This window comes from Pelmatolapia mariae, linkage group LG22 (assembly GCF_036321145.2).
Source record: "Pelmatolapia mariae isolate MD_Pm_ZW linkage group LG22, Pm_UMD_F_2, whole genome shotgun sequence".
In the NCBI taxonomy this organism is placed as follows: domain Eukaryota; kingdom Metazoa; phylum Chordata; class Actinopteri; order Cichliformes; family Cichlidae; genus Pelmatolapia; species Pelmatolapia mariae.
Window position 1 is genome coordinate 29,444,202 of NC_086245.2, and position 26,070 is coordinate 29,470,271.

The following is a 26,070-nucleotide window of genomic DNA, read 5'->3' on the forward strand; positions in this document are numbered from 1 at the left end:
GAATTAATTTAAAAAAGGGGCCTTTGGGGCACTTTTTTTTTAAAGCTTCAAGAGACTTGTTTTAAAATGAATGCACTTTAAAGTACTTACACGATGTGCTAATAGCTAAACTACAGGTATATCAACTGGTTTTTCTATTTTTATCTAATTCGTTTTAAATTGAGGATTATGTAAAAGGAGTCCTTGACTACACACATAATATTACATAATACATAATACAGGTAAACTATATGCATGAGTCAGACAAAAGCACAGACGGTATAAGAGCGTCCAGGCCAAGCTAACTTGGAGGTGCCAAGCTAGCTTAGCCAGGAGCAATCTTCCTCGAAGCAAAAAGACTTCTGGTGGTATAGAAGGCTACATGAAATCACGCGCCTTCAGATCCCTTTAGGTGTCACCTTAATAAACATTTCCCTGAAAATGATGATCATTCTACGAGTAAGGAAGAAAGATTATCTGGAATATCCTCATTGGGGAAAAGTTAGTAAATCAGAAGTCATTATCCAATGAGCATCTAATGGTGAGTTTCTGAGTCAGTTATTGTACCATTTGCATAAATGTGTCTGGGCTGGGACAAAAAGGCTTCTTTTATTTCAGAATTTTTCCAAGATTCTTTTAAGAAGATGTTACAGCTTTAAAAAAGAAACAAATGTTAAAGTCTGACTTGTCCCTTCGTCTGAGCAGAGAAATTAATTCCCAGTGTCCTCTCTTAACACTTTATTAAGGTGTCCTGACAGTTGGCAGAAAAACGCTCTCTTCTAATGCTGATAAGATGGATTAGAAGATTCCTGCCAACAGTGGAGAAAGAAAGTAAAATCCACTGCCCACATTAAAGCTGAAGACCATAAAAGCAAATGAGTACAGTCCTGAGACACACAGTAACCTTCCCTAATGTAGTACATCAGCTGCCCACTGCCGCAAATGGCCTAAGGAGACAAGTAACGACAGAGACGCTTTCTCTTTGTGCTGACTCTGCATGCTGCTTGTAAGAACAGTTATAGGTCATTTGATGGGAGACGGTGAGATCCTGAAATATGTTTCTTTTTGCGCTGATTAAGATATAGCTAAAGCTGCTTCATCGCTTCCTTAATTCACTGAACTGTTGTGCAGCCCACCGTTATACTTATCTGTTATCTGCTGTCTCCAACATACATAATAAGAAGGAGCAGCTCACTTCTCCGGCAATGTGTTAGGTAGGCAGTAAGTCGAATGAACACTGTGTACTTGATTAAATGGAAGCTCACAGGCCGGGGACTTACTGTAATATGTTTTTATTTCCCAGTGAAACAATCAGCAGCCTACAGTACATGACAAGAGCACCCAGACGCATGCACTGATTATCAGCCTGTGTTGAAAATTCATCAATACGTTAATCAAATCAGCGAGGCACACACCAAAGCACCCACGCTGACAGCTCCAGAGGCATACAGCTGTCAGTCATCTAAGAGAGACACACTGTTTCTTTTCATGACGATGACAACAATGATCTTGGTTGATGAAACGCCCCACCAGCTAAACTGCAGCCTCAGACCTTTTAAAGCACTCTCTGTACCTTTATGTCAGCATTTATAAATTAGTGAATACGTTGAATGTACATGCCTGTGGAACTGAAATTGAAATGTTGGCATTTAAAGAATAAGAGAAAATTGCAATGCAGTTCAGTGTTATTAATATAGCGCCAAATCCCAACAACAGTCACCTTAAGGCGCTTTATATTGTAAGGTAAAGACCCGAAAATAGTACAACAGAGTTTTATTTTATTACCAGTAAGAACTGCTCGATTTGCATAACTCTTGCAGAAAATAGAACTCACAACTTTCTTTTTTCTTCCATTTGTTAAATTTCCTCAATTTTTTTATAAACCCATTGAACACGATGCCGATATAAGCCCGATTTTTAGATAATACGTGTTTGGGAATCGGTGTGCTGGTGCACAAATACTAAACAGTTTTTTTTGTCTGTTTGTTTTGTAGATTCGACAAAAGAAATTGAACAGATGTTGAATTTTTGCAACATGCTGCTAGTGACAAAGTGCCTAAAGGTACAATTTACATTTGGTTCTTTGCTAAGCGGTGTGTGTTATGTGTAGACACAACCCTGGCTTACCCTTTGAGTTAGGAGGCTTCTTTTATGCCTGAATGATTAACAGGTCAATGTCAACTAACATAATAAGTAAAAACACATTCCTGCATTCATACAATGTCCTTAATACACTGTTGAATTAACTGTGTTCAAGCACAGCTCCCAGACATCTCTACATAACCTGTAGCCAAACTACACTTGGAATTTTCTGCTTGTGCAATTTTGTGAATTATCTCTTTCTTACTAGAAGCAAATCATTAAACACTAATCGTTGCAAAACACCCATCTGCTGTCTTATTATTATTTAATGCAGGCCACAAACACACCACACACACTCTGGCATTCTTGGAGGTCTAGAGTTTGCAACTTGGCTAATTCTACCACCTTAAGGAAAACCTAAAAACTCCTGGCTGCCCTTAGGCTGCCCTCCTGCCTTTCCTGCAGCTCCTGTTGGCGTCAGCTCAGCTGGGACCACTGATTGACATCTCCAGCGTCAATCTGAGAACGGATGAAGAAGCAACACGTTCACAGTGTCTGCGTGTGAAATAAGCAGATTTTTGCAGGCTTAGCAGGCATAAATGTCACTGTAAGACAGAGAGTCATTGTTTGCCATGAGCTGCTGTGTGTGCACATAGCTCAAAGAACCGGAAATTAATCTCAGACATTATTCCACTGATTAACATCCACATCCCTCTCCAGCACACAACAACAAAAAGCTGTCACCAAATATGTGACAAAGGGCAGTTAGGTTACAGCACCTTCTTATAAGCAAGGGTATCAAATCACAGTTGCTGTAGCAAATCCATCATTTTCACCATCTCTAATTTCGAGAGAAAGCTATCTGCAAATTGGTTATGTGGAGTGGCACTTTACAGAAATCCACTGAGCCAGCCCAGCAATCATGTGATGGCATAATCTAGCATTTGCTAAAACCCCTCCATGATGCTGTATTATGCTCTCTGTTGTTAAATTACAATATTACAACGCCAAATCCCTGCAAAAAAAGGATAAAAACGAAAGAGAACAAGAGAGAGAAGGAGTGGGCCGAGTTATGGAGTTAAATGAATCAGAATATGACTTTGAGAGGATGTGACTGGCATCGTTGCAATCGCCAAATTAGATTCTCTGAAGATCAAAAGGCTTTTCTGCTGGCGTTTGGAGGGCAATCCGTAAACAGACGTACTATTTGTATTCACAACTCTGAAGCACTGTTCACTTGTATGGAAACCGAGTGCTGGTCACGTTGTTAGTGTGAGCATGCAAGTGTGTGCATCATCTTCCAAAGAAAAAACTAGTTAAAAGTGTGAAGATGGGCATTAAAATGGAATGCTCGGTGTTGGATTAACTGGTTTCAAAGTACTCTAACCTCGCCGTTATGTTCTATAATGACATTTTGAGATCAGTCAGCTACACCAGTCCCTGAATTTGTCACATTAGTACATGAGCAGCATTATTTATTGAAGACTATTTGCCCTTATGTCATCAGTTATGTCCGTTTTAGCATTTTTGCACACTAACTGTGGCAAAGTTTCAGTCTCTGCTGTGTTTGTGTTACACTATTTGAACCTACAGAAGGACAGCTTTGACAAAAATCCTTTGTTAGCAAAAATAATCCAGCACTGCACCAAACACAGTTGCCAGTTATCAAAATTAAACCACACTGTAGTATGTGGATTGCTTAAATACAATTATCAATGCTTTTATTTTGAAAGCTACATGTATTTTCCCCATTGCTTCTTCAGCTTATCACTGTAGAGTGGGCTTAAATGTTTTGTTTCCTCAGTGGTGACCACATATATGCAATAGGTCAGACAGAGTCCCTCAGCTGCCATACAGAGGAAACACATATGGGCTATGAATTTAACCCGTTAGCCTCCGTGTTTTAAGCAAATCCGTGAGCCTTGCAGCTCTGGCGCCGAGCAGCAGTGTACTACAGAAAGCAGCTTTCTCTGTTGTAATGTATGACAGCTGAGCTTCCCTCTATCCTCTCGTGTTCCGAAGACAACAAACCAGCCAGCAAAAGGCAGAGGAGGAAGGTGTCACATGAGGAATAAAACAGCCTCACCTTAGCGCTGATGTGGAGTGATATCCGCAGAGGGTTTCTGGTCCAAGCCTCTACTGGAGTGAATAGCTGTTTGCAGACGGATGCGCGGATGTAAATGTTTATATCATCGCTTCTCCTGCTGCTGCTGCTGTTGCCATGGTTATTCATCCAGACCCTGTGTGTTCTGCAGTCCCCTCTCGCTCCCCGTCTCTCTCTCTCTCTCTCTCTCTCCCTCCCCTGAAGGGGATTTCAGTTTGGGAAAAGTATCGCTGAGTGGCCGTGTCTTTGTGCACAAAGCTGACCGTATATACTGACTGTGGATAGTTTCACAAGGTGAATATTAATAGTCAGCAGCACCCAGTCAGCGTAGTGCTGCTGGTGTCCGTTCAGCAGGGCGGGTTGACGTCAGAACCGGCCCCCTAAAAGGAAATTACCGTGGTAAGAAACAAAAGGGTGACTGTTATGCAAACAAAGTGTTATTGCAATAATAAGCCGGCGGGCGTCACGTGATTTGGACACACTGTTGGGCTTAGTGGAAGGAAAAATAATAATGACTAAAAAAAAAAGGAAATGCGTGATTGCTTACAGAAAAGAGCTGTTTGATAGGTGACCATAGGTTTCTTTGGGAAGCGGTTTGATTATAACCCATAATTATCCTCTATGATGCACATAAAAATTATCATTTTTAAAAATGAGGTTGCTATATAGCAACAAAGTTTGAATAGAATGGAGATTGGGGTGGATGGAAGTTTCTTCTATCCATCATATCTTTAACAACATGTGTATTACCATAATAATGTTAACAAGCTAAATCAACATTCCTATTGAAACAGAGGCAAGAAATTCTTTACACACACATTTTATTATGTGAGCAATCATCATACATTATATTTTACCAGGCACGTGCAGGGGGGGGGGGGGGGGGGCGGAAGGGGCTTGAGCACCCGCCCCTTTCCCGATGGGTGCCCAAAGTGCCCTTTTGTTGAGGCAATTTTTTTTTTAAATTTTTAATTATTTTTTTTTAAATATGTGTGTGCGTGCGGAGTCCTGTCTGTGCCCCTCAACAATCATATTTAACTATTAATCACAGTTTTGCTAAATAAAAGGATCTGGCTTGCATCAGTCACATGATCACCATTAACCAATAATCGCCCTTGAAGGCAGAACGCGCTGGTTACGAGCTCACAAAGAGCACGCGCATTTTTTGCGGTCCGGAACTGTAGGAATCTGAAGGCTAGACCGTCCCATTTCACAGCCTCGCACTTCCGGCCTTCTCGGTCTTCGAAGGACCCGGCCCACGTAGACCGCGAAGGCCGGGTCCTTCGAAGGATGCAGCCGACCTTTTGGGACACAGCTACAAATTACCTTGTGACAACTGACGAACTGAAACAAGTGAGCGTGCTGTGTGTGTAACAGCGCGACAAACATTACCTGTCCTTTTATTAACTGCACAAGTAGTGCTGGTCATAGCTGCTGGCTAACTGGGTAAGGCTGTCATGGGTTTGTAGCTCTGTCACCGTTTTAGTGAACATATTTAGTTTTAAAGTAAGTTACAGGGCTTTTCCTGCCTTTCTGGAGGGATTATATTTCACTTAAAGCGATCTAATATGCATGTCCACATAATTATGGGTTATTATAATTATAATATTAAAAAAACACGCTGTATTTTAAAGAACATACATTAAGAAACAGATTATATTAGATTTATATTTTAAATAAGACAAAATGCTGATTTTACAGCAGCAAAATTATTGTATCTTTACAGTTTAAAAATGTAATAAGCTTTCTGCCTGCACAGAGTGGATAGTGAAACAAATGGAATCATCATAAATACATTATTTCATATTTATTACTTTTTTTCCCTCATTGCTTTATTATTGTAGCTCTAGTAATAAATAATAAGGGAAGGATTCTGGATCAGCACCATGATGGAAACTTGTGCCCATAGTATATACAGTATTCTGAAGAAGGTCTAAAATGTCACTGTGTGTGCATGCATGTATGTGTTTTATGTATATGGATTTTTTAAATCATGATATAACATTGTCCAGACATGGCTGGTAAGGACATGAGGAGGAAACAGTAGGAGCTGTGTGAGGCTACTAAAGGCAGTGGATCCCTCAGCAGCTGGATTACAAAGAGCACAGGTAACATTAACACATGTACCAGTTGTTGGAGAGGTATTCCAGTATAAAATAATAATAAGCACAACTGAAATGTTTTGCTTCTATAACATTTTTCTGTCATCATTTTATTATAGATTAAGTGCAAGAGTTGTTAAGTGTGGATAAATAATAGTTTATTGCAATAGCAAGTTGTGCCTTGTTCTCAGATGGACAGCAAGTGGAGAGTGATAGATGAGATGAGGAAATAGAAGGAGGAAGAGAGGCAAAGAGTGATTCACAGGCAGAGCCTTGTTTATTTCTCAGTTTTTTGTTGCCTTGTGGTTCCAAGCGCTGTCACCAATCTTTGCATTTTGTTATTATCTCATGACACTTGTTTAGTCAGCTACCATCTCTCCTATGGACTTTTTAATGTCTACAGTCTGAGATCAACACAGCCCTGCCCTCCAGCACTATCAGCAGCAGGAGCAGCAGCAACCCCTCAACAGCAACATTGTACCCATCAGGTAAAACATAGGCTACGTTTGCTTTGCCTCACAACAGTGATATAGTATGATGCAATCCCATATTAGATTCTTGATGAATGTGTGTTGTTGTTATTCAGCCTGGTTCAATGTGCCCCTTTTTAGCTTTGAGCACCCGCCCCTATAAACGTCTCTGCACGGCCCTGTATTTTACAGTACCAGTGTGGTGTTTGGAATTGGATGTGAAAAGCAAAGGATGGATCTGACTGACATTAGCCAAGGAGCATATCCTGGATAATAATTTACAAAATTTAAGTCATAAAAAATTAACATTTTTAAATGTTTCAATTTAAATTATAAAACTGAAAAATTACAAAATGGATCCAGGTCATATGAGCTCGTACATGAACGATCTGTATCTGATCTGTATGTGATCTAGGCTTAATGAACTGGGAAATGACTGCATCCGAATTGGGTCCAGTCCTGATCTGTTCCACATTCATTTTGTTGTGCAACTAGAATCTGTTACTTAGCGTTATCCATTATGCATTCGGGGTGGATCTGGTCCATGTTTAAGGGTTAAAACTAGCAATTTAACCCATAAACTTATCAAGAAAGGGTTTTGTGGAGGTCACAGAGCATGGGAGCAAGGATTTCTCCCACAGATGTCTATTGCAACCAGAAGTCTTTTTGGAACCAGTGGAGTTGCTCTCTACTGCTCATTGAACAAGATTTGTACAGCACTTCAATGTTAGCTTTGTGTTTGCGACCCAAAAGTGTTGTTCATTGTTTACACTGTCCAGGATTTCCTTACCTGTTTTGTTTTCAATGCCATTTTGTTTTCCTGTGAGATTTTTCTGGCTCCACACAGGTTTTTGGCCCTAAAACCAATGCATGCTCCTGTCTGTATTTTACCCACTACCAACACTTCAGCTGTGTATTTGTAAGTTTATTGGCTAAATCCTCCACTGTGTTCAACCAACTAGTTCTAAACATAGCCTACCTACCTGATAATGGTTAGCAGAACAGTGGGTTTTTCTAAAAACAGCTCCTGATGGAGATTTTGCTGAGGAGACTGAAGCGTAGCAGTAAAGTTAGAAGCAGCAAAATCAAAACAAATGGCTGAAAAATGCTATGACTCCAAACAAAATGACAAAGTAAGCAATTTCTGCCCCCTAGAATAAAACATAATGAATCATTAGGTGGACGACCTCATCTGTTTGATTGTTTTGATCATCTAAGAAAACGATCTGGATTTCTGATCTAGGTTTTCTTCTTGAAGACACAATAAATTCACGCAGTACCCACTGTCTAGCTTGTTCCTGGCAATCAGGTACAATTAAAAAGCCATCTGTCCTGGTTAAACAACTCTTCACTGACTAATCACTTGTCAGATAAGGGGGAGGGGAGGATTATGTAACAAATGAATAAAAATGCCCATAAGCTGCTGGCTGTGGCAACTGTGTGTTTAACTGCTGTCAGCAGCAGAGCATTAGTTTCCTCTAACAATTTGTTTGGTTCTTCTGTGTCTCTGATTCACCAAGTGAGTGCTGGATAACAGTTCTCCTGTGTTCTAAGCTTCACCTTCTGCTTAAAAACCCAAAGTCAATTGCTGCTTTTCTCTTGTGGCATTCTGCCATAAGCTCCAAGCACTCTTGATTAAAAGGGGAGCACTATTGATTTTCTTTTTTTCTGCTTTTCAGGCAGTTGCCAGAGCCCAGATGACTATATAGTCTGGGAAAAGAAAAAAAAACTGGCTGAATTTCCAGAGGTTATACAGCAAGGGCACCAATTTTCTGAGAGTCCAATATCAAGCTTGCATTGCTTATTATTGCGATTAAATGCTATATTTGTTTAATTCTACTATCAAGTTGGATTTGATAGATTTATGTAGGCATTTGTTTTTAATCCCTATCACTAATGAAGTTGAAAATTGTGTGAGTCTTAACACTGATGACCTTTTATACCTAAAGTAAAGTTACGCACACTTGGATATTAGTAATATTTGCTAAAAAGCAAAAAACTACAACTGTTTGATGGTCCTAAGCAATATTTTCCTGCTGCTTTCTGAACAGTAAAATTGTTAAATAAAACCAAATACTGTTCTGTTAAAAGAAGTCCAAATGCAAACAAAACAAAAAAAATCGAGTGAAACTGCCAATAACAAAAACTATAATCCACCAAATGTGTTTATCACATCTGAATTTCACAAACTTGACAAAACAAAGAAATGTGTTCTTTCCACAGTACTACATTCATGCAGACTTCCAGTATAGAAAAGCTAAGCATACAGTATTTTATCATTTTGTTTTCATTTCACATATAGTTTTTTTTAACTATATGTTTAAATGTATTTATAGTTGGAACAGCTACAACAGCTAATGTTTCACTTTAGGACTGGCGTTTTTCATTAAAGATAATTTTAGCATTTTTTGGCTCTCTAATGCTAGTCAGCGGCTAAATTCCACCACTAAATGAAAAGTGCATTCAGTCTTGTTAGCATTATCTTTAGCTTCCTCCCAGCATTGGAGGTGCATGTGAAAGAACCCCAAAGTTCTTTCAGTTTAACTGAAGGCTAGACCGTCCAATTTCACAGCTGCTCACTTCCGGCCTACCCGGCCTTCGCAGTGTTGCCAACTCCTCAGTAAGGAAAATCACTATTGGCTGTCCTAAAAGTGGCTAGAAGTCACTAAATGACACCATCGCCTAATTTGCATAATTGGTCATGCTAATGTAATTGTAACCTCTGTTGTAGGTTTATGTCTCATTGTGGAAGAGACATAAAGTGAGTAAAAAACGTCCTAAATGCATTTAGAATTTATTTAGAACTACAAATTAAATTTCTTTTAGAAATTATTGTTTTTTTTAATGTCACAATTCCAACCCTACTCCGTAATCCGGGCTTGGACCGGCAAAAGTGACCCGAAATAGGCACTCTGGTAGAGTTACTTTGTGTGTGTGTGTTTATAAGTAGTTTTAACCCTTGTGGTCCACAAAACAACATAACAGCAAAAGAAGAACTGACTGCGTTACAGTCAGTGCGGGAGCAGCGGCTTCGCTCATGCGCGATTCATTTGCAGTTTGGACGCATAGATGTGAACATCTCCTGCCCTGATAGCAGCTGGGGGAGGACTATCCTCCGCCCGTGAGCACTTTGGCACGGGCGAGGTACCCACGGCAGCACCCGCTGCTTGTTGAGAGTAAGAGCGATTAGCGCGTTCATGTCAAAAAGTCGTCATAAATGAGTCTCCAATAACACCAGAAAAAGTCACCAGATTAGTCGCTTTTTAGAAAAAAAGTTGCTAAGGGGGTCTGAAAACTCGCGAAATATAGCGACTAAGTCACTAAGTTGGCAACACTGGGCCTTCGGAGGACCCGGCCCACGTAGACCGCGAAGACCGGGTCCTCAGGAGGATGCAGCCTATGAATTTGGACACACCAAAGACATTGTGTGAGACACCAGTAGTTATTCTAAAACTACACTACTTTACACCCCAGAAACAACAATAGCATGTTCTGTAAGGACTTTTGCTGCAGTGTGGAGTTAGCAAAACCTCCTCTGTTATCTTACTGTTTGGCTCATTAGCTAACAATGCTGTAGCCTTTTAGCTCACGTGAAATGAGGCCACATTTGAAGCTTGTGTGTATGTTTGTTACTTCTCAGGGTATAAAAAAGATTTCCTCGATGGTTTAAAAAAAAAACTAGAGGGTCTCATCTGACTCCAGATCACAAGTTGCCGGGTCATGTGGCGAGTCTCATGGCTGGATCATCCCAAAATGCCTTCTCTTTCTCTCTCCTTGCGCCGTCTGTGCATGTTGTCTCATTGAGAGCAGGAGGTCTTCATTATCCAGGCTGGACACATGATCTTTCTGCTGAATCTCTGAGGAGCGCCAATATCTGTATCGTGTTTCCTTTACAACTCTCGGAGATGAGTGCGTTGGTGTGGCTACACAAACAATCGATTCGTGAAATATGATATAGTAACAAACACTGTATAACTGCTGGTAGTAAACTGCGTATCAGAAGACTGTGAGGCTATTGATTCACAATATCACATCATATAGAAGGGACAGCAGTTGCCAGGATCAATAGACCTATATACCCCAGGGAAATATTAAAAAAAATAAACAGCCTTATGAATAAAAACACACTGCGGCATGTAATTTTGTCAAAGCCAAGGCATTGTTTTGTGCAATTGTGGTTAAAAGTGGTTTTCTTTTTCATTTTTCCACAGAGAGATCTGCGCCTATGAGCCAAGCAGTTCCTGCCTCCTCTGACATATTTTTGGGCGATATAGCCCTGTGAGACATGTCAGCATACCTGTGCATGCTAACGAAAGCTGTATTCCTGCAAGAAACCGCGTCATAGTCTTTGGTTTTCACTTCAGAAGATCTAAGAACCTAACACCAAAGAATCAACTACACAACAGGCAGGAAACATAAACAGTGTGTCTGCCTGAGGCCCTTCGAGGTAATAACAAGGCTTTCTTCAGCGCTACAGGCTAACATGCCTTCTCCAGGTAAACTGATGAGTAAACATGATTATGAAATCCACATTTCATCACTCTCCGGCTGCTCCTTCGCTATCTTGACAATGATTATTAGGAGAATTACACGCAGCCAGCACATGTCATTAGGAGGCACCATAAAAGAAGAGAAGCGGGCAGAGGTGTTTCACATAAAGCCCATATGGGTTTCTGCATCTTTTTAAGTGATGGTAATAAAACTTAGTCACCACCTACTGAAAACCCCTGGCCAATAGGAGCCCACTGAACAAACTTTTTATGTGCCCTCCAAAAATGCTTGAGCATCCCCTGTGCCACTCCGGTTAATTCCTCAACATGCGCAGGTAGGACCGACTTCAAGGGAGGGAATTTCATGACCGCGGCTCCTTCTGCTTTTGCATCTCCACTGAGCGCCTCTCTGCCGAGCTCTGTCTGTGTCCCGTCACGGAGGGGGTGTGAAACATGGCCCTCAAAGTCTCCGGTTTGAGGAGGTAAATATCTCAAATATCTGTCTTTCTGTCAGGGCTCTTCATAAAAAAAAAAAATTTAATTTCCAAAATTATGCAGAGCCATTTCACACTAACTAATAATAAATTTGTAATCTTTATTTAGTAGGAGGAAATGGCTCCATTTTCTCTTTCTCATAACTTTATGGGTGTAATAAGAATCGTCTGAGCATAAATTAAAGAAATTAGACGTTTGTCTTTTAATCCAACCACATCTATGCACACGTCTTCGCTGTTTCCCTTCCGGCTGTTAGGATAAAAGAGTTCTTATCTGAATAATACCACCGGCTTCAACAGCACTGAACATTTTCACATAGATACTGTACTCCTCAAAGTTTTTGTCCACACATTTCCTGCTACAGTCAACTTGAATATGACTGAACCACATGGCCAGTTGCTTCATGGCCAACAGCGATCCATTCTTGGGTAATTAACACAAATGGGAGAGCATTAATTATGTCAAGAGTTGGCAAGCTGGCTTGCTCTCAGCATTTTGGGAGTGCCTAAGGGGTACTGAAACATGCACAACAGCAAAGGGAAAGTCTGTCACTTACAACCGTGTCAATAGACGTTGAATCAGGAATTCAGTCAGGAGTTAAAGGAGAGGGCATATCATTACCTAACTGAGCTGAAAGAATGATTACATGAAAGGATTTTTCTAGGAATATAAGAGAGATTTTGTCTTGTCTTCTGATGGTAGAGGTAGGGTTTTGTTATATATTTCACTTCTAACCCGTTTTTATTTTTTCATCAATTTTTATCAGTTTCGTCGGTGACAAAGTAGCACATAAAAGATTTATTATTAAAAGGGAGTTTTTCATTCCCAACATCTCTATCAAGCGAAGCTTTCTCTTTCTGTTATTTCTGTTGTTGTTTACAGAACTGTAGGAAGAAGCTAAATATAGTCAGATGGAAGACAAGCTTGATGAACAGTTATAGGAAGAAATCCTCCAAGGAAAACAAAGAAAAACTCAAATCATACTTCAAAGAAAATACTTACCTGTCTTAGAGGAATTCTCTGACATGCAGGGCTATAAATTTACTTGCTTTCTTGCTGAGAGTAAGATGAAGAATCAATACCAGTCTCTTACTCGCAAGAAGCCAGTTTCAGAAAGATAGACTGTTGAGTGTTGCAAGATCAAACTAGGTGCACTTTATGTGAGTGTGTCTGAATTCATCCATTGCACAGTAAACGCACATCTATCCACTGCACAAAGTTGTTGTTTGTCTTAAGTAGGATTAAAACTTTAAAAAGTAGAATTGAAACCTTAAACTTAGCTGATAAAGCTGCTGCTTTAAACTAATTAGATATTTCTGCCACAATAGAAAATGTTGGTGTGTCACGCAATATTTATCACGGTACTTTAAAGAAATCTACTATTAACACTACATATTTCCAATAGCCTGTCCTTTTTAGCTTCTGTTGTAACTACAACAACTGAACTCTGACTGCTAGATTTAGACATGGTTAACTTAGTTAGCATAGACTGAAAGATTGAACGCAAGGTGAAAGATTGCTCAAGTCTTGCCAAATCTTCCGCAAATGTCAGGCCATTTAAAATAACAATAAAATCATAAATTTGAACCCCATATAGCTGCACTAGTCTAGAACAGTGATGGATTGGTGCTTAAGACAGACAGCCCACTGGGGCTCTGAAGATGCTCCTTTAACGTGAAGGGCATAACGTTAGAGACCACGCCTCCTCTGAAGAGGCCTTGCTGACTTAGCCATTAGTCATTTCTTCAGACACTACACACACACTGGCACATATTCCTCAAGCAAACACACACATTAGCAGGAGAGTTCACACTCTAGAGGTGGGTTACGCCCTCAGTAACACCACCCCAACCTCATCCATTTCTCAGCTAGACAAGCTGCAGCATTTGCCTTTAGAGGAGAGACCTCACTGTCTCTATCAGTCATGTTGACGACAGATTCAGAATAGCTGTAGAAAGCTGTCACAACGCAGGAGACGTAAAGGAAGCTAAAGCGGCCGAGTGTGATAATACAAGTGAAAGTGTGAACAAAATGTAGCACTGCTCAGACACTTCAGCTGTGAAAGATAACCTCAAAAAGCTGTGTAGCTACTGCTTTATATCAGCCAGCTTTGACAATATTTAAGTAAATAGAGAGATACTTCAACTGAAAGTCTTGGTGAAGTATTTCATTGTTGCTCGTAGAAGTAATTAGTAAATATGCACATAAGTTCATGTCTTCATTGAGAAAGCTATCCATATGAAAGATTAGAATTTGCCTCGGAGACAGCAGGGCAGAAATGATCTGATTTAAGTTAAGCACGAGTGGATGGAGCCATTAAAATACAGTTTGTTTGCCTGCATAACACATGATGATGCCCTCTGAGCATAGCGATCAAGAGATCAGCTTACCCCTGACTTGTAGTAATGGTTTTGAGGAAATATGAATGAGTTAGTAAGGCTGCTTATTTTCTGACATCATTAATTCTCTAAATGAATTTGCTAAATGGTTCCGGTGTGAAGCTGACTGCTGGCCGCTTGTTGACATTCTAGACATACAGTTTTTGAGGTAACCTTGTGATGCATTTACTAACAGAATATATGTCTGATATATGACAAAAAGGTTATCTATCACTTTATGGCACCAATAGCTAGTTTGCCTGTAGTCAAACTAGAACATTTCATTGTTTTCTTACTCACAGCATGGCTATTACGTAATTGCTTCTTCGTCTTCTTCTGTTTTACTGGCAGTTGGCAACCCATTTAATTAGAGCAGGTAGTTGTACTGCCCTCTAGTGGAAGAGAATGTAATTGCTCTGCCTGTTTCTCACGTGGGTCGCTTAGAGCAGCGGTCCCCAACCTTTTCTGCGCCACTGACCAGTTTATGTCTGACAATATTTTCACAGACCGGTGTAAATACAACAAAATAAAATCAGTACCGTTGCCAAAAAAAGAAGATTTAATCATAACAGAGAGAAAAAGATACAGGGAAACGGAGTTAATGATAAAAACAATTAAAAAATAACGATAAAAACCCTGAAAACCATAAATTTCACACCCGAGCCTCAACTCTCGCAGCCTGGTACCAAACAACTCACGGACCGGTACCGGTCCGTGTCCCGGGGGTTGGAGACCGCTGGCTTAGATTACCAATCAGGTGAAACCAGATAATCTCCCACGGTACACTTGATCATTTCTCATGGCACACCTGTGTGCTGCGGCACAGTGGCTGGAAAACACTGGTTTAACCCCTTATTGAAATAAAACTGAAATGACTATAGTAGCTTTAATATTTACCATAGATCACTGTAATTACTGTAACGCAGTGAGATGACTGATTTATCTATGGCTCCGAGGTTTAGATTTCTCCAAGTTAAATATAGTTGATCTTCAAATCATGTAGCAAAAATCTTTGTTCCATTCATAATCTAAAAGGTATTTGTCAAACAATTTCTCCAACTTCATGCAGCATCAACATCACATACAGCATTTTTCTTTTTCTCCTTTATCTTAACTGCAATGCAAAGAAAACACAGAGGTCACCTGCTACGTGTTATTCATGTGTAGTGTTATAAACTCAGTCAAAGAGAATGAGACCTGTGAGTGTGATACTGATGTTTCTCCATCATTCCTGAACAGAAAGCAACCGTGCCATCTATTGATGTCGGCTTACTCCCCCATCTGTGTGGCTCTTCTGTCCTTCCTCCTCACTCCAGCTCTTGGTCGTAAGTCACATTACAGTGCAGTGTGGAGTCACCTGACACGACACAAATCAGTCCCATATCTTACATGGATTACACCTTTGCTGTGACTCTGTCTTGTAAACACAAAGAAAGAAGGTTACTGTTAACACCCAAATGCTGACCTTTGATAAGCCAGACTCATCATTAGAAGTCACAAATCAAAAGCTATAAATAGTATATTATTGACATATTGTGCCGGTCTGTGTGGTGGCAGTACATCGGATTAAACGTGCACTCTGATAATCGCGGCAGACTCACTCCCCGCTCTTGTTTGGGGCAGACAAAAAGTAAAACTACCAGCCACAGATTGTGCACCACTTTGTGGAATTCGCCTCATTATCCAGGCGCACACATGCAGATGCACGTGGCATTTTAACTGTGGTTCATCTCCAGCTCGTTGCACTAATGACTGGCTTTCTGAGCGTAACGCTGCGGCAAGCAGTAACTTTTAACAACTTGAGGCCCACATGCACAGTCAGATAAGTATTTAGTGGTGGTAAATATGGGATTATAAATATCGTCTCACCACTTTATCTCATTTCTCAGCAGTTTTAATGGGGATGTGGGAACGACTTCCAGATGTGTTGTGTTCACGCCGCTCGCTGTAAATGAGCTGAGTCAGGTCATTGACTGGGGAGCCCCTCTGGCTCTCACCATCTTCGTTTCACAGAGTTATTCACGAGGATTTCCTCCTGAACAACTGCACTGTGAGGAGTCAGGATAGCGCCCTCCTCTGGCACATCACACAAATAGATTTTCTGTGACGATGAAAGCGTTTTTCACTAGAAACTGTAAACTTGTTGTGATGTAAAACATGTCCAGTCTTTTATTATGAACATAAAATTATAGAATAAATGTGTAAAATTAATGATGAAAGCAGAAATAGGATGGTGGTGGGATGTATAGCAGGTTGTAATTTTGATAAATCACTTCCACATTACCCCGCTAAAGTGTTCCTAATAACATGTGGCTTTTTCTACCTGTTGTAGTTTCTGACCTTGATGGAATATTCTGAACAGGGCGCTGAGAGATCTGTATTATAAATTTCAAACACTGCTCTGATTAGTCTGAACTGCAGCTGAACTGAGAACTGCAACTGTCTTAATGCGTGCTCAATCATCCAGCTAAGTAAATCCCAAAAGGCTGATTCTGTTCATCTGGATGTAGCATTTTCAGCTACATCCAGATGAACAGAATGAACCTTGTGATGTTAATCCAGACCTTGCTTCTATTTGTTGCTGTCTATGACAAATGAATGAAAGTGGCCAGTATTATATATTAGCCTTGCCATATTTAAAGCAAACAACAAGTGCAGCAGGATTTTTTCTTTTCTTTTTGTCCTGTCAGAACTGGACCTGAACAGACTGGATGGAGATTCTGTCTGCCCACCAATAAGAAGTGGCCAAGATGACCTTCCAGGTAAAATACTTAGTGGGACACTCTTTGAAAATATACAACAGGAGCTTTAAAACAACAAATCCAAGTCTAGAAAATCCCTAAAAGAGAAAAGGAAGGCGGTGAGTTTAATTGGAGAAACAGGGTGGGCTGCCTAATGCCTCAAGATTTCAAATGAGGCAAATAAAATGTTCCACTTGAGTTTAACAAAACCGTAGAACAATACAAACTCAGCAGCTTGTAACCGCTCGGCACTGCTGCTCTGTTCACTCCTACACATCTGCTCACACGCTGCTCTGTGGTTTTAAGTTATTTACAATAAAGTAAAAAGCGTCTTTGTTTACATCCTGTTCATAAGGAAGAGTTTACACTTTAAATGTATAGAAAGACGATTTGGCAAGGATTGGAAATCAGCCTGCCCCATACAGTGAATGCATCTCATTAATATTTTATCCATGCAAGCTCCTGTAACTCCTGCCAACTTAAACTGTGTCAATGTAAATACAACAAACATATGTAGTAAATGTACAGAAGCTGAAGCAACAACTGATTCGTTGCCTTGTCATAAGATCATTTCAAACAGGCTGCACTGCACATGAAAGCTGTTTCTACAGACGAGCTATACAACAAAAGTGCTGATCACTACTATACACATGAATGTAACAGGAATGGTGTGACACAAAACCGCTAACGATTCTAATATTACTGTGAGTAGATGTGGAATCACAGACAGTAAAATCAAAATGATTGTTATTGAAATGTTTAAACTTACAGTAATGCTCATGTTATGTGCAGTGCTAATCATAATGCTAATGATATTGTTGTTCTCTTCACACTAATGGGATCAGCACTAATACTGCAAACCCAGTTCTGTTCTGAATATGTAGGGACATTATGCAAAATGTAAAGAGAAACAGTACGCAAAGATCTGCAAATCTCGCAAACCAGCGCTTCCCAACCTTTTTTGTACCACGGACCAGTTTATGTCCGACAATATTTTCACGGAGAATATTTATCTATTGCTATTACGTGCTGCATCATTTCACTCACAGCATGACTACGTAATTGCTTCTTCGTCTTCTTCTGCTTTAATGGTAGTTGGTAAACCATTTAATTATAGCAGGTAGTTGTACTGCCCTCTAGTGGAAGAGAATGTAATTGCTCTGCGCGTTACTCACGCGGGTAATGGGCAGTTTATGTCCAACAATATTTTCACGGACTGGTCTTTAAGGTGTCGTGGATAAATACAACAAAATATTTCCATTCATAACACATGAGAAAAGACCCAGGGAAACCGAGTTATCGATAAAAACGATTACAAAAAATAACGATAAAAACCCTGAAAACCATAAATTTCACACCCGAGCCTCAACTCTTGTGGCCCGGTACCACATGACTCACGGACCGGTACTGGTCGAATTGGGGACGCCGTTGTAAACCCATGTTTTATTCACAATATGTGATATTTGCTGCTTTTTAAAATTTCCAGCCTTTTACTGGCCCATCTAAATGTTTTTGAGACGTGTTGCTTCCATCACATTCAATCCTGCCATCGTGTCATTATCCCATGTAGGGTTTGATCTGATCACTCAGTTCCAGCTGGATGTTATTCCCCTGAAAGGTGTGAGGAAAGTGGATGGCTCCACAAACCTCCAGGTGGCCTACCGCCTCGACAGAGAGGCCAACTTCCAAATTCCAACTATGTAAGTAAAGCAGGGGCATCTTTAAAGAAGCTGATTTTTTTTAAAAATGTCAAACAGCACCAGCCCTCATGCAGGTGTTGCATTATTACAGGTCTGGCACAGATGTTGCTGCTCGGCGAGCGGCGTATAATTGTTTGAGGAAAAAACATGTCAGGACGCATTTGGCATCTCTTAGAAACACAAAGAGTCAGGGTATTTTTGGATGTGTTTGAGTGAGTGCAGAGAAATAGCAACTTAGACCCTGATTGAAGCTGTTTTGTCAGGATAAGAGAAAAAAACATAATTCACCACTTTTTTTTTTCTTTCTTTTTTTTCTTTTTTTTAGCCAACTTTAAGTTGTACTTACCTTCAGACATTTAGGTATGAGCGTACCATAGCATGTACTGACAACAGTTCTGGCTTCCTGTGAGGATCTTTGCTAGTTTGTAATTAAAGGTTAGCTGTAGTAATCTGGATGTGCAAAGGACTACTTTTTTAACATTTTTTAACCATGATCTGCAAACGTTACCATGTTAACCATCATTTCCAGTAATAGGCACACAGATTGTGTTTCTTGCCTGTTTGTTTGTGTGGTGGGAAGCGTGAGAAGGGCTTCAATATTTCCCGTTGGCTGTCACGCTTTGTTTTAATGCTTCTAGTGTAATTACTCCTGTCAGTCCTTTTAATAATAAAACACAACTATAGTGGGCATTATTTGAAGGCTAAGTGGAATCCTACCTGGGAGACTAAGAAGCCACTCTTGGGGGCTTTCATAATGGATCGCAGTCACTACACCAGTTCTCTGACAATCCAATATAAGTAAGCACTTGGCAATAGTAGGAAGCCACAGATTACTTTTAATGGGAACAGACCTGCAGCAGTGTGGCTGAGTGGTTCAGTGGTTGACACTGTTGCCTCACAAGTCCTGGGTTTGAGTCTGTTAGCATGGAGAATATTCTCTGCATTGTCTCCCGCTACTCCTGCTTCCTGCCACAGCCCAAAGTCATTGTTTGTGTCTCTGTTTTTGGCCCTTTCTTAGACTGAGTACGTGTCCAGGGTGAACCCCACCTCCTTTCGAGGGGTTTGTCTGCTAATATCACATCATACCTGAAATACTAGTTATCAGTTTGGCACTTGGCACATGGAATAGTTTAACCTCCACCTTTCTTGATGAAGATTTATGAGAGAAGAAATGCTTTATTTATGCCAAAGGTTGGGTTTACTGTGGTAAAGCAGACAAAACATGAAAAACATCTTAGCTCCATAAAATAAATATGTCAGTGTCACAGCCCAAACAGTAAAGAAGGCATTCAGTAATAACAGAAATAGAAAATACAAAAAAGTGGAGTGGGTAAAGAGCTAAAAAGGTAATAAAAAATATGATACAATAAAGAGCTGAAATCTGAAATGAATGCAGGTGTTGTGGCAGCAGAATTGAAGTAGATGTTAGAGAAAGTGTTCAGCTGCGTGTCCAGATGGCCAGGATCCTGTCAAAAATGGACATATAGTAAACCTGGGGACCTGATCATTACAGCAACTAAAATATCAAGATTTCCCCGGTGACATAGCCTCTTAACATGGACCGGCTCACTGCAGACACGTGTCGGGTCAAGATTACAGCTGGGGTTTCTTCTAGCCTCATGCTCATCAGTCCGTTTTATTCAAAAACCACTTGAAGTCTCATGTTAACCTTAACATGTTAAGTCTTAACCCTAACCCCAGATGCCCAATAACCTGGCAAATGTTACAGGTTAATTTCCAGTAACTTGTCCTAGAACAAAATGTTACGTAAGCAGAGATGCCTCCTGTTGTTTCCCAGCTTGCCTGCTCCAGTCTGTTTTGGCTAATCTGTTCCTGGAGGCCAGCTTTCCTTCGAAGCTCTTATGTAAGTTGCTGGCACCCTGCATCTATGCCCCTTGGTTCAGTCATGCTAAATGTAAATACTTGTTTTTCCCCCAACCTCACAAGTCCAGTCGCACAGACTGTGTTTTGAAGTCTTTGCTTCAGCTGCACTCCTGCTCTTGTCGTCTGCAGGGCAAAGGCAGCACATACTCGCAGCACTTAGCTGAAGAGAAAGCTCTTCATTTGTTTTATTGGGTTTTTATTACCTCACCTTAGTCATTTACTAGGTGGTAAAAGTCCATCTATGAATGCACCACCCACCGAGACGTTGGCTTGTCAAAAACACAGAAAGCACCAGTCTGGATGCTAACCAGGGTAGCATATTGTGACTGAGCTACTGATTTATGCACTGAGACAGCCTCCCTCACAGTATCTGATTTGTGATATAATAGCACAATTTAAAACCTCTCTTTGTTTCTTTGAAGTGTGTGCCTTTAATTTGAATCTCAAAAACAATGACGACAGGGCTTTGAGTTATTTTTACCCAAGTCTTGCACTTGATTTGATGGTAGTTTTGCTAAGTGCTGATCATAAATTAACTCTGACATCGGAGATATTTTGAGTGTTTTAACCCGGCTGGGTGAGTGGCGGTGCATTTTGGTGTGATTGGCAGAAACCAGAGGATTTGAACCCCTGCTCCTCACTTCCCCCTCAGACTCAACTTTCCTCGCGGCTTCCCAGATGAGTACTCCTTCATGACGACCTTCCGCATGATCAAGAACACAGTGAGCAAGGTGTGGAACATCTGGCAGATAGTTGACGAAGATGGCTATAAGCAGGCCGGATTACGGCTGAATGGCGACGAGCAGGCTCTGGAGTACTTCCTGACAGGCCCCGATGGAAATCTGCAGACAGTCACCTTCCCCGGCCTTTCTGTGCTCTTTAACACCAAGTGGCATAAGGTGATGATCGGCGTAGAGCACGACCAGGTCACGCTGTATGTGGATTGCCAGCCTGTTGATCAGAAACCCATCAAAGGCAAAGGCTCCATCAACACAGAGGGAGACACTCTTATTGGCAGGCTGGATGCTGATCCCAACGCCTCCGTAGTGGTAAGCAAGTATGGAGAACTGCCTGCTCTATTTAATAATCTTCACCCTCCTTACGAGCATTATCAGGGAAATTGTGCTCTTTGAGAACAACACATTCAGGTTTATGTGTGTGCTGAGCTCTGCTATAATTCTAAAGTGCTGCTGTCACAGCAAATCTGCTCAGCTGGGTCCCAGTAGGAAAAAAGGATGGGGATGGGGGGGGACTTAATCCCTGCAGAAAATCACATTGGTGGAAAATCAAGCTCAACAACCCATATAGACTGCATTGATTCCAAGCTACAAAGAAGTAACAGCACCACGAAGAAGCATTTCAAAGCCCTTTCTTTTCTCAGTTTCATTTATGAAAATAATTCCACATGTTACCATGTCTTTTTTACAGTTTGAGCTCCAGTGGATGCTGATACACTGCGACCCAAAGAGAGCCCAGAGAGAAAGCTGCAATGAGCTGCCTCCCTCTGAGGTACAGTAGCGGAGACAAGGATCTGCTCAGCATCTGTTGTGGTTTGTGGTTTTACTCAGGTTGATGGAGCTTCCAGTGTTTTTGAAGGGAAGCGGCAGAAATGCTGAGACAGAGCTGCAGAAGTGTAACAAACACCTCGCCAAGCAGTTTTACTTTTAGCTCTTTATTTTTTATTGTCAACATTGAGCTGTTGTCCTACAAACATTTGTTGGAGGAAGAGCTGTTTAGGAGCTACTTTAAACCTACAGACTGTATATATAAACTGTGACACCACCCACTGGTGCCTGGACTCAGCATTTTGAAGTAAGCGTATTGGTTGCAGCCATATTGGCCTTCTTTTTTTTAAAAAAAAGTTGCGATATCATATTGTTAGCTAGTATAAACACTTATTAGCTAATTTGCTAACTTGGTTAACAAAGCATATCCACAATTAACTATGATATTTAAAGGGGAGCTAACTTTGGAGGGTTAAAAAAGACAGCCTTAAAATGAAATACAAACAAACAACCCTCTCTATATGCAGTTTTATTTTATTTATGCAGTTTTACTGTTAGCTAATACGTGTTGACACTAGCTAACTTGGTTAGCAAAGCATATCCACAGTTAACTGCAATATTTAAAGGGGAGTTAACTTCAATAGGTGAAAAACAGCCTTAAAACAAATGTATGTATTTAATGGAGAAACCAAACAGCCATCTTTATGCAGTTTTATTAGCGGAAAAGGGGTAACTTTAACCCTGTTACACCAAGTGCATCGTAATTGATACATGAGGTTTTGATCCCTTTATTATATCATCAGTGTGATTTTTTTTTTCTCCTGAAAATCTGATGTATACAGTCAGACACTACTATGAGCAATTAACTGCACAGGATGTAGCAAGAAAGAGGGGTTTTTTTTGTTGTTGTTTTTTAAAAGCATAATTAAAACGTATACCTAAAAATAAAATTAAAGTATAGGAATAGTTACTCCTTGTGCAGTTGACTCAATTTTCACTAAGTTTTCCAACCCCGGGAATATTACTCTCTGCCTCAACAATGTGTCCCAGTTATTCTCTGTTTATAATTTAATTTATAATCAAATATTATGTTTCATTTCTACTGTGATTAATGAGATGGCTGCCTGCGATGAAAATGCCACTCTGCAGTCTCACATTTCGTGCTCTGTGAACTCTGCCGTGCAATGAATTAGGATTAGTGAGAATTGTTTTTATTTTTTTAATTCAATCACTTTCATCAAAATGTGACTGATTGTACACCCTGTGGACAGACTCATTTCCTGCCCTGGTGCACTCTATTAGCTCTCAGGCTAACACGGGGAGTGTGGGTACTGTTTACGGGGCTTTGTATTTAAATGACAGCATGACATCACTCACTGCCGTTGTTGTGAACCAGAGCGCTTTTGCTGACACTTTTGGTGAGGGTGGTGTGACTACTTTCACTAACTCTCCCTTTATCTGATTTCTCTTGCTTCTTCAGATGTATGCCAATGCTGAGGTATTTATTTTTCATCTCTACTTTCTTTTTGCTTTGTGATTTTAAACCAATAATCTGTTTCAGTGCTTCAGTTGCCTAATTGCCTTAATGCTTTGTTCTGTATCTAATAAATGGTGGTGATATTATTTGTTTTTAGCATTGCATAGGTTGACCATTCTTACATTTGTACATCAAATCATGTGCCCAGAAGTAACTTAAAACCAGGTGGCACAGAGATAATTTCCATAGATTATAACTAAATCTGTGAAGAAGAAGCCTTTATGCTGAAAAAGACTTTATCTTCTGTTCTACACAAGTGTTTAGATTGAACATTTAAATTCAGTTATCTAGCATTTCTCAAGTTTTCTGTGATAATATGCTAATTGTTTGTTTGTCTCTTCTGTCAGCCTGAAAAATCAATCCCAGGTCCCCCAGGTACCCCTGGCCCAGAGGGCCCCCGAGGGCCAGCAGGAGAAAATGGCAGAGATGGAAGAGATGTAAGTATTTCCTACTTCCATTAGCACAGAGTGAGTATTTTTCTCCCTTATTTGACTTCTTTTATTTATCTCTCCAGGGTCTTCCAGGGCCTCCTGGCAGTCCTGGCGCTCCTGTGAGTATTAAACGCAAAATGATTTACTGACGACGTACCTCGAGGCTGCGTTCTCCCTCTCAGTGTGTTTGTTTGTCATATGATACCCCAGGGAAATGATTCACATCGCGGCTCAGTTACACAGTTTCAAAACAGATTTGTCTGACACAATATGACTCGGCATTGCTTACTATGCTAACACTTCTTTGTAGACCAATCCTGTTACTTCTGTAGTGTGTCTCCAGTGAGAGAGTGTTGAAATAATCTGGATAAATTAACTTCAGAACATCCACCTGGTCACTGACAGCTAACAGTTATTCTGGCAAAGTTTCCTACACTGAAAGTGTAACATGACCAAAGCCTTGTGAAAACACAGGAACCCAAAGTCAGTCTGAAACCCTGATACTTTATCAGGACCTCTAACCTCTTGAATTACAGGGAACTAGCCTCATGTGACTGTTAGAGGAGTTGCAGTTTTTGGATCTTTGACAAGGGCCTGTGTTCATAAATACTTAATTTCCAAGAGGCTTCAACAGGAAAAGGGTCAACTTGGGTTAACATTCAGTTTTTTGTGGATGTTTTTCCCATTTGGTACAGCCAAATTAAAAAGAAGAGTTGTCAGGCCAAAATGCATCTACTGCTTCTACTTTAACTTCTAATCTTCTGAAGATGTTGTTGGTTAGCATATGGCTAAACACAGCAAAACCCAAATGCTAGAGATCTGTTGGATATTAAGAGATTAAATAGGTTAGTGTCATGCGGTGGCAGACTGTGGAGTAGCAGTGAAAAGGAGGACCCAAAATACAGGACTCTTAAAATGAACAGTGGATTTATTTACAGTGAGTGGAAAAACAACATGGCTATATACAAATCCCAGCACTGTGGCCCTGTGGCGATTCTCTCTGAATCCCACATAGTGCAGATGTCCATGAAAGGTGAAAAGTAGCAACTCCAAAAACTGCTGTTCCCAACACCATGACTCCAAAAGCACTCTGCTCTCCGATTCCCAGTAACACACAAACGCACTCAGGTTAGCAAGGATTAAACGAGTTTTGACTCCAGGATCCAGCGCTGACTGGAGCTCAGCCACACTCTTAAATACGTGTGCACTGTGGTCACGCCAGCATCTAATCCATCCAAGTTACATGGTTTATTAAAATAATCAAATTACAGCATTTACATCTATGTTAGACTACTTTTAATTAACTGCTTTAGCCCACTTACAATGAAAATTTAAAAAATCTTGTTCATGACCTGTGTAGTATGTTAACACTACTGGAAGTAAAAATAACTTGAACTCCAATTTTGAAAACACAACTTTCTTTTTATTTCTATAAAGCTCTGACTTGTATTATGAGTCTGAGTCTGTGGTCTGGGAGAGAGTCCTGTATCTCTGTCTGCAAAATACAGTATATAATGACCAATGCTGGGCAATTAATTATATAGTTACTTCTTCAAAAAAGTAACTCAGTTTGGCAAACAACAAAGTTTTTTGCAGCTATTTTTTTTTAATGCAGCAAAGGCGTTTTTAAATAAACATTTCAAACTATTTACAGAACAATCAGCTGTTCTGCATCAAATTTGATGCCACACAAATTATTTGTGCCACTCCAAAAAATAATTTCTGTCCACTATGAGATAAAGGAGAACAACAGCCTGATACCTGCAGGCCTGACAACAGGAGATGTATCACTGCTGTAACACCTGTAACATTCAGCAGTCGCCTCATTGTTCTGACACACAACAAAACTATTGACTATACTACACACTGACTACACAAGATTTCCGCTAAACGTCTCAAATCTCTCACATCTCAAAACACCGCCGTCACTCCTAAAACTTCCCCCCTTTTCTTAACAACTAGATGCCACGTTGCCATATCATTTTTTGATTGGTCGACATGGTACTTTTTTCGACCAATAGGAAAGGGTGGGGGTGTTTTGGTTTTGCTCACAGGCGGAGAGCGCTTTCGAGCGTTTTCCTGATAAAACGCTGTTTTCACCGTTTCTTCCCGCAGTAAATATAAACAACGATAGTATTCAGGAAGAAAACCAAACATTGCAGATATTTTTAT

At 40.3% G+C, this 26,070-nt stretch overlaps 2 protein-coding genes across 2 annotated transcripts in view; one reads left to right on the forward strand and one right to left on the reverse strand.

The window, feature by feature from the left end:
* The window catches only part of fam135b (family with sequence similarity 135 member B), a 52,627-nt gene extending 48,164 nt beyond the window's left edge, over positions 1–4,463 (reverse strand). Inside the window, exon 1 of the mRNA XM_065471287.1 lies at positions 4,148–4,463. The gene's annotated coding sequence lies outside the window, so the exon portion shown is untranslated. The remainder of the gene's footprint in view (positions 1–4,147) is intronic.
* A 6,751-nt stretch (positions 4,464–11,214) lies between these two features.
* LOC135933244 (collagen alpha-3(IX) chain-like) overlaps positions 11,215–26,070 on the forward strand; it is a 30,603-nt gene continuing 15,747 nt past the window's right edge. The window contains exons 1-10 of the mRNA XM_065471297.1: positions 11,215–11,233; positions 11,567–11,709; positions 15,340–15,425; positions 16,791–16,862; positions 18,412–18,541; positions 21,078–21,474; positions 21,854–21,934; positions 23,411–23,428; positions 23,815–23,904; positions 23,982–24,017. Coding sequence (XP_065327369.1) covers positions 11,681–11,709; positions 15,340–15,425; positions 16,791–16,862; positions 18,412–18,541; positions 21,078–21,474; positions 21,854–21,934; positions 23,411–23,428; positions 23,815–23,904; positions 23,982–24,017 — 939 coding nt within the window. The 5' untranslated portion in view covers positions 11,215–11,233; positions 11,567–11,680. The remainder of the gene's footprint in view (positions 11,234–11,566; positions 11,710–15,339; positions 15,426–16,790; positions 16,863–18,411; positions 18,542–21,077; positions 21,475–21,853; positions 21,935–23,410; positions 23,429–23,814; positions 23,905–23,981; positions 24,018–26,070) is intronic.